Below are 14,890 nucleotides of genomic sequence, written 5' to 3' on the forward strand. Positions count from 1 at the left end.
TATTCACTATACAGATAATATGCAGCGTCCCAACAGGAATGAAAGGACTCTACAAATGTATTAAACTGCTGATTGTATATTATATTACCCCTTCCTAATACTGGCTAACATCAGACACTGAACCAACCAATATAGTTCAAAGGCAAGGATGTGCGGCAGCGGCTGCCATAGACATAGCAGGCCCATAACAGATGAAACATCTGCAGAATGAGGAAGAACAGATATAATCCTCTTATATAATGGATCAGTGTTGTATCAGGAAAGCACAATGTCTCGGCCGCATTCACGAGGTTAATACCTGAATTACAGACTTCTTTAAAATCCCATCTAATCTTTAAAACTGAGCTCCATCTCTGAAAAAATGTCCAGCAATTCTGTAATATGCCGTTATCTGAATATCCCAGGACCGGTGCACAGGCATTAGATTTCATGTGGATTTCTGCTGGTAAAACCCACAGTAGAATACAGTACCAGGCAAGGCGGTTTTAATAAGTCATCCACACGCGGCTGAAATTTTCCATAAATTTTCCACAAGCTTTATCTAGATTTTTTTATTTAATAAAAGTATATATTTTTTTTAACCATTTAGTAGTCCCGCAAGGGGATTTCAACAGGCGATCTTTAGATTGCTTCTATAATACACTGCACTGCTTGTGAAGTAGAGTATTATACTGTCGGTGCTATACTGACAGGCACCACCAGGGTGCACCAGAGAGGCGCAGCCTTATGGGCATACAATGCAGGCAGGCCTGGGCTGCTATGTGATGGCATCTGCACCCTGTTATCTCATTCGTGGGGTGCCGATGGGACACAGAGGGAGCTGCCTCCCTTCAAACCACTTAGACGCTCTGGTCAATACCGCTTGCAGCATATCTAAGAGGTTAAACGGCCCAGATCCAAGCTCCACTGCATGACAGACGTAGAATAAAGCCCAGTAATGACTGCATTAGAAACCCGCAACTTCCCCCATTCCAGCAGTTGTAAAACTGCCAGCATGCTCCATTCACTTCTATGGGAGTTCTAAGAACAGCTGAACAAGTGTGCATGCAGGGAGTTGTAGTTTCACAAAAGCTGGAGTGCCGAAGGCTGCCGATCCCAGCCTTAGGCCTCATGCACACGGCCGTTGTTTTGGTCCGCATCCGACTAGGATGTGGACCTATTCACTTCAATGGGGCCGCAAAAGATGCGGACAGCACTCCGTGTGCTGTCCGCATCCGTTGCTTGGCACGGTAAAAAAAAAAAAAAAAAATCGGTAGTTAGTCTTACCGGTAACGTTCTTTCCAGGAGTCCAACATGACAGCACATGGGGGAGGATGTCCAATCCAATCACTGTTGGGACAGGAAGTGAAACAGATTAAAAGCCCCCCCCATCCCTCCAATCTCCAGTGTCTTCTAAATTACTACACCGGATGGATGCAACACAATTTTATTACTAATATGATAAGCAATGTTAACATCACACTGAATCACATATTAGGGAGGGAATAAGTAGTGCTGTCATGTTGGACTCCTGGAAAGAACGTTACCGGTAAGACTAACTACCGATTTCCAGGACGTCCCCCATGACAGCACATGGGAGAGTTACCAACTTAGCCATCAGGGAGGGACCACAGCCTGTAGAACCTTACGCCCAAAGGAAAGCTGACGATTGGACGGTAGGTTCAACCTGTAATGTCTACAAAAGGTGTTATAACTTGTCCAGGTGGCAGCCTGACAAATCTGATCTATAGAGGCGTTCGCCTTCTCCGCCCAGGAAGCTGCGACTGCCCTAGTAGAATGTGCCCTGATAGAGATAGGACAGGGACTATCCTGAAGACGATATGCTTCCATAATTGTTGACTTGATCCACTGTGTCAGAGTCCTTCTAGTCACCTTCTTCCCTCTTCCTGCTTTACCAAATTGAACAAAGAGGTTTGAGTCCTTCCTATCAGGCTCTGTTCGGCGAAGGTATTCAAGGACTGCCCGACGGACGTCCAGGCAGTGGAATTTCTCCTCTTCCGGATCTCTAGGAGAGGCGTAAAAAGAAGGTAAGAATATTTCTTGTTCCCTATGGAATGTAGAGACGACTTTAGGGAGGAATGCTGGGTCTAACTGAAGAATAATTCGATCCGGGCAGACTCTTAAGAAAGGTTCCTTCATGGATAAGGCCTGAAGTTCACCAATTCTGCGTGCTGAAGTGATGGCTACCAAGAAGGCCGTCTTCCAGGAGAGCAATTTTAACGGAATGGTGTCCAAGGGTTCAAAGGGCATCTTACAGAGGGTATCTAGAACTATAGACAAGTCCCAAGGAGGAACGGTCTGTCTCAGAGTGGGTTTTAGTCTGGATATAGCCTTTACGAACCTCTTTATCCAACGATGCTCTGCTAGTGGGTAGTCCAGGAAGGATGATAAGGCTGATATCTGCACCTTGATCGTGCTAGGGCGTAGCCCTAGGTCAAAGCCCTTCTGTAGGAAGTCAAGAATCTGCGCGATGGAAGGAGTTGATCTGGACAGATGTGTATCAGCCAACCAGGAATTAAATCTGTTCCAGATCTTCCTATATATAGCATTTGTCACTGGTTTCCTACTTTTTTGAAGAGTGGAGATTACAGCATGTGACAAGCCCTGCCTGCTCAGCATTCTCCTTTCAGGATCCAGGCTCTCAGATTCCACTTTTCCAGATCCGGGTGGAGAAGGGACCCCTGAGTGAGAAGGTCCGGCTTCAGAGGGAGTGATATTGGTTCTTCTACCTTTAGCCTGTCTAACAGGGGATACCAGCTCCCCTTCGGCCAGGCTGGGCCTATGAAAATGAACTTCCCCGAGCTCTCGCTGATCTTCCTCAAGGTGGCCGGGATAAGCGGGATTGGCGGGAAGGCATAAGCTAAATCCATGTCCCATGGTTTTGACATGGCATCTATCCCCAGAGGATCCCCGCTGGGATCTAGGGAAAAGAACTGAGACGCCTGGGCGTTTTCTTTGGAGGCTAGGAGATCCACCTGGGGGTACCCCCATTTCCTGCAGATCTGGTGAAAGACTTGCCTGTTCAGCATCCATTCTCCCGGATGGAATCTTCTTCTGCTCAGGTAGTCTGCTGTAGCATTGTCCTTCCCTCTGATATGGAGGGCTGAGATAGATAGGATATTTTCCTGTGCCCAAAGGAAGATTTTTTCTGCGACCTCCTGAAGGCCTGGGTTCTGAGTTCCCCCTTGATGCCTTATATAGCAGACTGTAGTTATATTGTCTGACAGAACTTGAACGTGGTTCCCTTTTAAGAGAAGTTCTGCTGCTTGGAGAGACCTTAGTACCGCCGTTAATTCCCTTACGTTTGAGGAACGCTGACTCTCTGCCAGGGACCATGAACCCTGAAAGAGATGGTCTTCTATATGTGAACCCCAGCCGGTCATGCTGGCATCGGTCACCACCGTCAAACAAGGTCTTCTCAACCAGTGAACCCCTCTCTGTAGGTTGCCGGGAGTTATCCACCAGTTCAAGGACTCTTTTATGGACATTGGGATCCTGATCTTTCTGTCTAGAGACCTCTGGTCTTTGTCCCACTTGGTGAGGACTAGACCCTGAAGTGGCCTTGAGTGGATCTGGGCCCACTGGACCATCTGTATACAGGATGTCATCAGGCCTAGTATCCGCATAGCCTCTCTGATGGAGCAGAGGTTTTTTCTTTGGAAGGAGGATATTTCTTCTATGAAAGCGTCGCGCTTTGAATCTGGAAGGAAGGACATCTGTCTCTGGGAGTCCAGAAGGGTGCCTAGAAAGATCTTCCTTTCGCTCATGCAAAGATCTGATTTCTCTAGGTTGATAATCCAGCCTAAATCTTGTAGAACCCGTAACGTTGTCTGCAGATGGTTCCGCAGAAGGACCTCTGAGGATGCTGTCAGGAGGAAGTCGTCCAAGTACGGGACTATTGTTATTCCCTGTTGTCTCAGGAACGCCATTATCTCTACTATTAGTTTCGTAAAGATGCGTGGAGCACTTGAAATCCCGAATGGAAGACATTGGAACTGGAAGTGATGCACTATGCCGTCTAACGTCACCGCGAACCTGAGGAACTGATGATGGCTTGGATGTATGGGGACATGATAGTAGGCATCTTTGAGATCGATGGTGCACATCAATGCCCCTGCTGGAATCAGTGGAACCGTTGAACGTATTGACTCCATCTTGAACCTGAAATATTGGATCCATCTGTTCAGGAACTTCAGGTTTATGATAGTTCTTAGTGAACCGTCTGGTTTTTTTTTTACCCAGAACAGTTTGGAGTAGTGACCTCTGCCCTGTTGGGGTCTTGGAACAGGAACTATTGCTTCCATTGCGCAAAGTTTCTCCAAGTCCTGAACCATCTGGTTCTTTAGAGACGGAGACTGGGGAGTGGTAACACAGAATCTCTGAGGGGGAGGACGACCGAACTCTATTTTGTACCCCTCTCGTACCGTCTGAAGTACCCAGGGGTTCTGAGTTACTAAAGGCCATTGATGACTGAAGAACCGAAGTCTCCCCCCCACTGGTCTGGCGTCATTTATTCTGGTAAGAGGAAGTGTTGGGTTTGAGAAGGAACCCCCTCCCCTTCCCCCCTTTGGGGTAGCTCCACCTGCCCGATTTGCCTTTCCCTCTACTCGAAAAATTCTGTGACTGTCCCTGGCCTGAATCCCTCCGAAAGGACTGAGTCTTCTTAGACCTCTCTTCCGGAAAGCCTTTTTTCCTGTCCGCGGCACTCTCAAGGATTGTATCTAGGACTGGGCCAAACACGTGCGAACCTGAGAAAGGGATCGAACAAAGTTTATTCTTAGACGCTACATCCCCTGACCAACTTCTTAGCCAAAGGGCCCTTCTAGCCGAATTCGCCAGTGTGCTGTTTCTAGCTGAGATCCTGATGGATTCGGCCGAAGAGTCCGCCAGGTAGGCCGTAGCCATCTTAAGAAGGGGAATGGATTCTAGAATGTCCTCCCTTGGGGTTTTTAGTCTAAGGTGGTTCTCTAGCTGATTCAGCCATAACCCCATAGACCTGGCTACCGAGGTGGCAGTAATGTTGGCATTAATAAGAGCAGATGAACACTCCCAGGCCTTCTTAAGTAGTCCCTCCGCCTTCCTATCCATAGGGTCCTTTAAGTTTGAGGAATCTTCGAAGGGGATGGTGGTCTTTTTTGTGACCTTCGCCACCTGAATGTCAATCCTGGGAATCTCATCCCATAGTTTAGTATCCTCAGGATTAAAAATCAGCCGATTTTTAAATTCCCTAGGCATGACTAGCTTCTTTTCGGCCTCCTTCCATTCCTCCAGAATTATTTCCTTCAGATGGGAGTTTACTGGGAATAGGCGAGTCTTTTTTGCCCCTAACCCCCCAAACATCTCATCCTGAACGGATATGGGAGGGCTAGCTTCCTCTACTTGCATGGTATCTCTAACCGCATGGAGGAGGGCGTCTAGGTCTTCAGTAGAGAATAAAAATCTTTTAGGGTGGTCTGAAGAGCCGGAAGCAGAGATGGTGTCGTCCTCAATCTCTCCGTCCGAGACTTCCTGATTATCAAAATCAGAGTCCTCCTGAGTCCTCCTTTTTTTTGGGGGGAGGGGAGTCAGGTTGAGAAGGAGGTGGCGGAGGGTTTAGAGAAGAAACCGTAGCCTGTACTTCTTCACGAACGATATTCCTAAGTTCTGTGAGAAAGGACGGCTGCTCCTCCTTCATTAACCTGGCAATGCAATCAGCACATAGCTGCTTCTTGTAGGATATGTGCATCTTTTCCCCGCAAGTCGCACACTTTTTCGGTTTCCTTCTGGGGTCTTGGGAAGCCGACTGCCCAGAACTCTTTTTATCCTAGGAAGAAATCCGAGAAACCGTGCTAAATGACTGGGGAGAGTACACCAGGGTATAAGGATAAGGGCACTTATATGGGCTGCAGCAGAGGGGTCAGGCACAATCTCGGATTTAGCTGACGCTTGGGGCTCCATGGTGGCTAAGCAAAACACACCGCCGCTCACAACTTCCCCACTGGGGCTTACCTCCACCTCTGCTGCCGCGCTGCTCCGTTCTTATAAGGGGAACTCAACCCCCCCGGGGGGAGGGAGTCAACCCCTGAGCGCGAGGCCGGCTTCCAGGCCTCCAGCGCTTGTGCTGGGCGCCGCCATCTTGTTTCCGGCTGACCCGGAAGTGACGTAATGATGATGCGACGACGACGCCGTTCGGAGCGCGCCGCTGAGCCCAGAGCTCCCGGAGGAGAAGCGGCATCAGCGTCCCGCCTGCCGCCTTCCCAGGCAGGTCGGGACAAGCTAGAGAACCCCCGGAGGGGGAGCTAGCGGGGCCGTACGGGACGCCGCCCGACCTGGCCTGAGAGGGGAGTACCGGACCCCCGACCCGACCTGGCCCCCTGGTGCCTAGGTAAGCACCCGATTCTTAGTACTATGACTGCTTCACTCCTATCCCAGTAGGGACAGGAAGACACTGGAGATTGGAGGGATGGGGGGGGCTTTTAATCTGTTTCACTTCCTGTCCCAACAGTGATTGGATTGGACATCCTCCCCCATGTGCTGTCATGGGGGACGTCCTGGAAAAAATTATATATATATATATATATATATATATGTATATATATATATATATATATATATATATATATCTCTATCATGTCCTATTCTTGACAAGAATAGGCAGTTATATTAACGGCTGTCCGTGCCGTTCCGCAAATTGCGGAACACGCATGGTCGCCATCCGTGATTTGCGGACCACAAAACAGACCACGGTCGTGTGCATGTAGCCTTACAGTGTGTTCACAATGCGTTTTTTCACTAATGCCCGCTAGAAGACGTAGATTGTTATTCTTTATGGGCGTAAAATACGCAAGGAAAAAAAAAAATGCACACTAAACGCAATCGCAGAAAAAGCTGATTGAACTTGCATGGAAAACCATAATTGTTTTTCTAAACAGATCCTGACACAATCTGAATCAATCGTGAGAATGTAATTTGCTAGGATAAATCGTATGGAATCAGAGACGCACAGGGGTACAGTATAGGCCTGAATTTCTATGTGCTCAGTATTACGAATCTGTACAGCACAAATCCCTAATACAGCCATATGCACGAGGCCTAACGCTATGTCAGCAATACAGATCTCAAAAGGCAACGGGGCATAACAGGCATGAGGTCGGTGACGTCTTGTACATTATACGCTGAAGACAGGGGCTTATTCTTACCGTGTATGAGGCAAGGGAATTGGCAGAGAGATGCAAAGGAAAGGGTCAAAAGTGTTACTCTGTTTCTGACAATGGGGGCACGTCAGGGAGGACCTACAAGGAAAGAGTTAACAGTGAAAGCAACAGACGATGCATTAGAAGACAAGAGCATTGCCATATTACACAGACAGACCAACGTGGTTATAAGCCTTGTTAAGGGGGAAGGTAAAAATAAGAGTACACGCTGGCGGACATGGCGCACAATACCTATACTGAGCTTGGAAGAGTTCCTGAACAAAGGTCCCGCTGGTTGGAAACGCTGGACCCTCTCCGGTCAGATCTTCCTCCACCGGAGGCTGTAAAATAATCACATTTAGTCAGAACCTGCATAAAAGGACACCTTTTTACAGCAGATTTCTATTAAAAAGTAAAAAAAAAAAAAATCAAACTGCTTAATCTAAAAATTAACAAGATCTCATGCACACGGCAGACCCATGTGTCCGGGGCCTGTATGAGCGCACACACAGTCACTACAGTCCCGCACTATGAAGCCATAGGAATTGTGTGAAGCCTCCGTGTGGTACATTTTCTTTTCCTGTTGGATTCCAAATGAACCTCTGTACGCCATACAGTATGGCTGCATAGACATTCATAAGTGCCATACTATAGCCCCATACAATGCAGAATATGTACACAGCAATAATACAGCTGTGTGCATGAGGTGTCAATTGTATGCAGCCATAACAACACAGACTTCTTTGGGGCCATACTGTACCGCCATATGTCTGCCACCAATTTCACAGTTATACAGAGATTGACTCCAACAGAAGAAAAAAAACCATCGGACATCAGATTATGCAGATCTTCTCCGCGATGCACAGAGGCTCCGTCGTGTGCATCAGACTGTCAGATTCCCCTACATCTCTGCATCGCAGGCTCTCTCTCTCTCCATTACACTTCTCCTGCAGTGATGACCATGCATACTGTTACACGTGGTGGACATGATAAAGGAAGCGGCTATTACACACCCGAGGCTTGTGCTTGACGAGGATATTCAGGTCTTCGTGCACCCGGTCTAGAAGCCACAGCAGGAACTCCTGGGCGTCGTGCTGAGAGGTGCCTCGATACTGAAGGGCGTTCCTGGACACCACCGTCTAAGGGCAAAGAAAATAACATTGTTTCGTAGGGAATCAATTAAGCATTTCTTTAATTTATACAATATAAAGGAATCACATTGTGATCAATAGGCCTATGGTATTGTAATATAAGTCTGCAGGGCTAAGGCTACATTCACACTAGCGTTAATATTTAGTTAGTTCATATAAGTTTTGATCAGTATAAGGGCTCATTCACATGACCGTGGTCCGTTTCCACATCTGAGCCGCATTTTTTGCACCTCGGGTGCGGACCCATTCACTTTAACGGGGCCGCAAAAGATGCGTACAGCACCCCATGTGCTGTCCGCATCCGTTGCTCCGTTCTGTGGCCCCGCAAAAATTATAAGTTATGTCCTATTATGTCCGTTTTGCAGACAAGAATAGGCATTTCTATAAAGGGCCGTCTATTCTGTTCCGCAAATTGCGGAAGGAACACGGGCGGCATCCGTGTTTTGCGAATCTGCAATTTGCGGACCGCACAAAACGGCACGGTTGTGTGAACAAACCCTAAAGCAGGGCTAGAAGTAGCACGTCTGCAAGTCTGTGAGCGACAGGTTGGGGACCACCACTAATGACCACACTGGCGGGGTCTCGGGGATCACCTGTAGCCTGCAAGCAGTGCGTCTTCCATTAATATTCTGGGCGCTCAGCTTTTAAGCTTTCTAACCGCGTAATGGCACACCACAGTTTCATGTCAAAAGCACTTTGCACTGGATGAGGGTGTGTACTGGAGGGATCTCCTTGCCTAGGAGGGCGCACATAGCCAAGCCTGGCACACCAAGCGTGCCGCAGACCCACATTAAATAGACATAAATCAATGGAAAACATACAAAGTGCCCAGTGGTCGTCCAAGAGCTTGTGAATGGGGATGATTAGCTGGAGATAGAAGAGGGCCCAGGAGAATCCTAAATGAGTCTTCTCCCAGTTTCCGTGGTAACAGAGCTTTGCCCGGCGCCTTCACACTGGCATCATACTGGAAGGGCACTTCTGAGAGTGTAATTGCCGGTTATCAGTGTGGCGTCCGATCGCCGTGTCTTTTGCAGCCAATGATTTTAACAACCAACATCCCACGACCCGTTCCGCTGGCGGCACTTAACGGCTCAATTGCTGCGCGATCACAGATACGGGCGTCAGGAAGAAGCGCCGCGGTCAAGTCATACGCCGCCAGCTGCAGATAAAACATCCAGTAATAGCTGGTATTATCCCTGGGAGGCGGCATTATCTGGCATTACAGAAGAGAACACATCTTGAGACTCAAGTCAAAATGACTTACAAAATATAAGACGTTTACTTCTCCACAACGCCGTTACAAAAGTCACACACGTTGTTTAAATATTTCCGTCGGCCCATAGAAATTAATGGAAGCCTGGGCAGCGAATGCGCAGTGCGCTCCTGTTCACTTCTATGGGAGCAGTGCTTGGTGGTGGACAGGCCCCGGGAAATCTGGGGTCCTCCAGCCACAGCTCTCCCCGCTCCGTTCTCGTTATAGGTGCGGGTCCCACTGCAAGCGATATGCCCCCATTGTCTGAGATGGGAATACCCCTTTAACACATAGGGAGCCGCTGCTCCATTCCCTGCCTTTTCTGGTGCCCGAAGCGGCTTGGTCCTGTGTCCGTTGCAACCAGATACAGACTTCAGCCGCATCCTAGCGATATGCCCCCATTGTCTGAGATGGGACAACCCCTTTAACACATAGACAGGGGTCGGAGTCCCGGCACCCCCACCGATCAGCTGTTCCAGCAAGCGGCCATGCTCACCATAGCTCTGGTGAGTGCAGCCGGCTACCTGCAGCTCCTCAAGCACAGCGCCGTACATAGTATAGTGGCAGTTCTTGGTATTGCAGCTCAGCCCTAATACTACTGATGACCTATCCTCTGGATAGGTCATCGGTATCTAAATCTGTGTGGGTCCGACTTCAGGAACCGCGGCCAATCAGATGTTTAAGAAGGCAGCGGCGCTCCCAAGCACAGTGCCATACATTATATAGCGGCTGTGCTTGGAATCGTGCTCAGCCCCATTCATTTCTATGGGACTGAGCTTCTCCTAGGCCAAGTGACCAATGAAGTTGTCGTCACTGGCCTAGGAAAAGCAGAGAGGAGGCCACAGCCTCCTATCCCGAGGACAGGTCACCAGTATAAAAATCTCAGAAAACCCCATTAACTTCAATTAGGTCATGTGACTGATGTACGGCGACGCTCACAGAGCTCGTGTCTCTTCTGACAGCTGATCGGCATGGGTCCCGGGTGTCGGCCCCCACCGATCTGATGTTGACGAGCTATCCTGAGGATAGGTGATCAATATTATTTCCAGAATAAACACTTTAAAGGGGCACAGGTTAGGACCCCAGGGAATTATACTCAATTCACCGGATACGATGGGATAGGTATAACTGACTAATCAGTGAGGGTCCAACTCCTGGGATCCTCACTGACGTTGAGAATGGTGGTTCCGCACCCCTGTCCTGATGGAGCGGCAGGTTGAGCGTGCGCCTTGCTGCGCCATTCATTCTGTAATAGACTGACGTAGATAGCCGAGCACAGTGTGACCTGCCACTCCATCTGGATGGGGGTACAGGACTCAGTGGAGATCATAGAAGGCCGGACCCCGACCAATCAGTTAGTTATCCCATACCCCGTGATATCCAGTGTATAGGGCAGTGATAGGCAAACTGCGGCTCTCCAGCTGTTGCAGAACTACAACTCCCGGCATGCAAAGACTGCCTACAGCTTTCAGCCTACAGCAGGGCATGGTGGGAGTTGTAGTTTTTCAACAGCTGGATAGCCGCAGTTTGCCTATCACTGGTATAGGGGATAACCCCTTTCGGTCAGTCAAGTTTTCAGCTCTTGGTTGGAAACAAGCAAGCAGAGATCTTGAAGCCAGAGAGGAATTGGAACACACATTATATTAGATTGTTGACTAATGACAATGATCCAGCTCCAGAGACTGTACCTCCACAGCAAGACATGCAGAAAACCCTGTTGGGAAGAGGAAGAAGAGCAGAGATCTGCCAGTGAACACAGCATACAGAGGAGGGATAGGTATGTACACGCTCAGGTAGAACGTGTGGGTGATATTAAAAACGCCTGAAGGATCCGGGGGCCACACCCGACAGCAACAATCAACCTTTCGCTCAAAGAATTTTTACTGGGTCTGTGCAGATCAGAAGCGGCCCCTGTGATAGCAGAGAGGCGTAGGAGAGGCATGCGGGCCCCGAGCAAACACGGCGCTACAGCAGCCAAAGGCTGACGGCCCAATGACAAGATCTCACCCGACAGCCCTGACTTTCACAATCGCCGCCTCATCATCCATGGTCACTTTTCGGGAATGTCAATGGAAATAAAACTACTACTCCTAACATGCCCTACCTGCTAGGGATTATCCCAGTCCCCTGGATTCTTATAGCCATGTCGCTTGTATGTGCGAGTACTTTCTGTATACAGCTCTACGGCTTATGTCGGTGCTCTATAAGACACCATCCCTACACTGTAAGCAAAGGGTCAACTCCATAATAATACAAGTAAACCCGCCACCTACACCGCAAGCTAGTCGGGGAGGCTTAGACACTGCCAATTTTGCAATATGGTCATTAAGTACGGCAGTTTTTTAAGGCTATGGGAACCTACAGGGCAATTTTTATGATTGCATTTTACTCATTTTGGGCTACAAAGCATTTTTTTCAATTAGTCTTTATTAAATATTTTTAGCCATTTTTGAGATACACGGGTAAAAAAATAAAAATAAAATCTGCCTGTTTGCCGAGTATCATTTTCCAGTCCCGTCAGCTGACGGCTCATGTGTAGCTCTTATCTCCCAACCTCACAAACACTCATTTTAAACCATATTCTTATCAGTTTGAGAAGAGTTTCACTATAATGAGTGTTTATAACGAGTAGGAGGTGAGGAGAGCAGAGACAAGGCCTCGTCTGAGCCATCAGCTGATGATACTCTGCAAACAGACTTTTTAATCCCTGTATCTGAAAAATGCCTGAAAGTTTTTAATAAAGACCAGATTATTTTTAGCCCAAAATACAATCATAAAAATTGTCCCGAAGGTGTCCATAGACTTTGAATTAAAGGGCTTGTGCAACATTCTGTGTGAACGAGGCCTAAGGATACGTTCACACAGGACAGATTTTCTGACAAGGAACTGCAGGATTTCAACCTTACAGAAACAGCACATTTTAGCCACATGCTGTGGAAATCGCCATGCGGTGCCAATTTTTAACTCCGCAGCATGTGGATTGCACCATTTTCGATGCGACAGATACTTGCAGGTTTTGGGGCGGTGTGCTCAGCTGGTAGCCTCCGGCGCGACGACTGTACGTGATTTACATCCGGCCACATTCCTGCTGCCTCCATCACAAGAACTTCTCAGTAATAAACAATCACACGCCAGACTACACCCATTATACTATAGCCTGAGGTGACAGTCAGCAAGCTGGAGCACGACTCCTGCAGCCTCCCAACCTGAGAATATGTTCTCCGCCCTGCACTGATGTGGTTTGTGTCTGCAGACGTCCTGGTCTGGTATGTATTGATTGGTACAGGGGCAGCAGTCGGGCGCAGGTTTTGCTTCTTCCTCGGCCACTGCGCTGATGTCACTTGTTCTGCCATACAGCACACATTCCTCACACGTGAAAGTTAACTTAAAGGGGTTCTCCGGGCTTTATCCTCAGGATAGGTCATCAATATCAGATTGTTGGGGGTCCGACACCCGACAGCCCCGACGATCAGCTGTATGAGGAGACTGCGCCCGCAGTGCCATCTCCCTTCCCGCTCACCATTGCTGTGTGAATGGCAAAGCAGCTGGAAGAGAGGAGGGAGACGGCACGTGGGCACGCCTTCCCTTCATACAGCTGACCGGCGGAGGTGCTGGATGTCGGGCCCCCGCCGATCCTGAGAATAGATCATCAATATTGAAAGGCCGGACAACCCCTTTAATAAAACAATATTGCTTATATTCGTCATTACTTTATGATAAGTGGGAGTGTGACCTCTTGGACCCCCGCACATCAGAAGAATGAAGTGCTGGTTTAGAGCGGAGTCCCCATCACAATTTTTCCCTGCAGAGCTGTGCTCCGTCTGCGCCCCCCCCCCCCCCCCCCGAAACCATTCAAATGAATGTCCCTGCACAGGCAGGTGTCTGGGGCAGCACTGTGCAGGGAAACGTGCCCCCTTAATTCTGAGGATCGTAGGGGGTCATCTGGGAGCCCCAGAACCGAGTCATTTGCCAAAATGGGACCCCTGAAGGGCAGCTGTGCATGGATAGACACTGTCCGTTCACCGTAATGGGAGTTGTGAAAATAACAGAGTTCTCGCTCAGCTAATTTCGGAACTCCCAGAGCGATGAATGGAGAGCACACTGCACATGCACGGTGCGCTCTCCTACATTTCGGGGGTCCCGTTCTGGAGATAGAAGCAGGTCCTAGACGTGCACCATTTGACATTGGTGGCATATCCTAGTGATGTGCCATCAATGTCCCAGATGGGCCAACCCCTTTAAAGGAGTTTTCCCCATCAACACCATTTATCACCTAACCACAGCATAGGTGATGTATAATCCTGAGGGGTCCGAGTGAGGAGACCCCCACCCACCACAAACACAGGGGTTCCTGAGTCCCCTGTGTGAATGGAGAGCTGCTATTGGACAGATACAGGCGAGCACAGTACTACATAGTACCACGAAACTTAAAAGAGCGCAGACCATTCACACAGACGACTCGGGGACTTCCATTCTCCTGATTGATAGGGGCCCCAATTGTCAAACCCCAAGGGTTTAAAAATGAGTGTTACTTACCTCTTCAATTCCCCACATCGATGCTCCCACAAGTCTTCATTTATGGCTCCAATCACAAGAGGTGATGTCAGTAATACATACAACATGGTACCTGCTGAAGCCAATGATTGGCTGCAGCGGTCACGTGCTGGCGGTTTGTACACAAGGACTAGGGGGACAGATGGAGAGTATACGCGTCAGCAGCGGGGGACTGAAGAGGTAAGTAGTGCGGTTTTTGTTAGAGCATTCGTTGCTACCTCCATAGGCACAGTCATTAAAGGGGGTTGCCCATCTCGGACATTGGGGGCATATGCCCCCAATGACTGACAGGCGAAAATCCCTCCTCTGGGACCCACCCCTATCATTAGTACGGAGCCTGCACTGCGCATGCGCGGCCGCCTTCCATTAATTACTATGGGACAGACGGCTAATTCCTTTGCTTATTTTCATCAGTTCCATAGAAACGAATAGAGGGCAGCCGCGCATGCGCCTCCTGCACTTTGCGGGCTCCATTCCAAGGATACCCACTCTGGGGGCATATCCTAGCAATACGCCCCAATGTCCAATATGGGACAACCCCTTTAAAGGAAGGATGTCAGTCACTGAGAAGAACCGCCCACCGGACTCCTGAGCGCCGAACAAGCAGAGATGTAAATGAGAACAATGGAGGCCGCTCTACTGAATCTTTTCCCACCAAACATGCTGCCAACAACAAACCGCTTCACCTGTGCTACTACAACCCTCATCGTTGTAGCAGAGATATTCCTAGAAGACCTGTCAATTTCCACAATCAGTCACTC

General features: G+C 48.8%; 1 protein-coding gene across 3 annotated transcripts in view; it reads right to left on the minus strand.

Annotated features, from left to right (window-relative positions):
- LOC122944880 (ubiquitin carboxyl-terminal hydrolase 31-like) overlaps positions 1 to 14,890 on the minus strand; it is a 54,019-nt gene that overhangs the window by 36,517 nt on the left and 2,612 nt on the right. For 2 of the 3 annotated variants that reach the window (XM_044303588.1, XM_044303586.1), the window contains exons 2-4: positions 8,186 to 8,311; positions 7,425 to 7,513; positions 7,179 to 7,271 (exon numbers count right to left, since the gene is read on the minus strand). In XM_044303588.1, the coding sequence (XP_044159523.1) occupies positions 7,179 to 7,271; positions 7,425 to 7,513; positions 8,186 to 8,311 (308 nt within the window). The remainder of the gene's footprint in view (positions 1 to 7,178; positions 7,272 to 7,424; positions 7,514 to 8,185; positions 8,312 to 14,890) is intronic. The other variant, XM_044303587.1, reaches the window with a different exon arrangement.

This window comes from Bufo gargarizans, chromosome 8, assembly GCF_014858855.1.
Source record: "Bufo gargarizans isolate SCDJY-AF-19 chromosome 8, ASM1485885v1, whole genome shotgun sequence".
In the NCBI taxonomy this organism is placed as follows: Eukaryota; Metazoa; Chordata; class Amphibia; order Anura; family Bufonidae; genus Bufo; species Bufo gargarizans.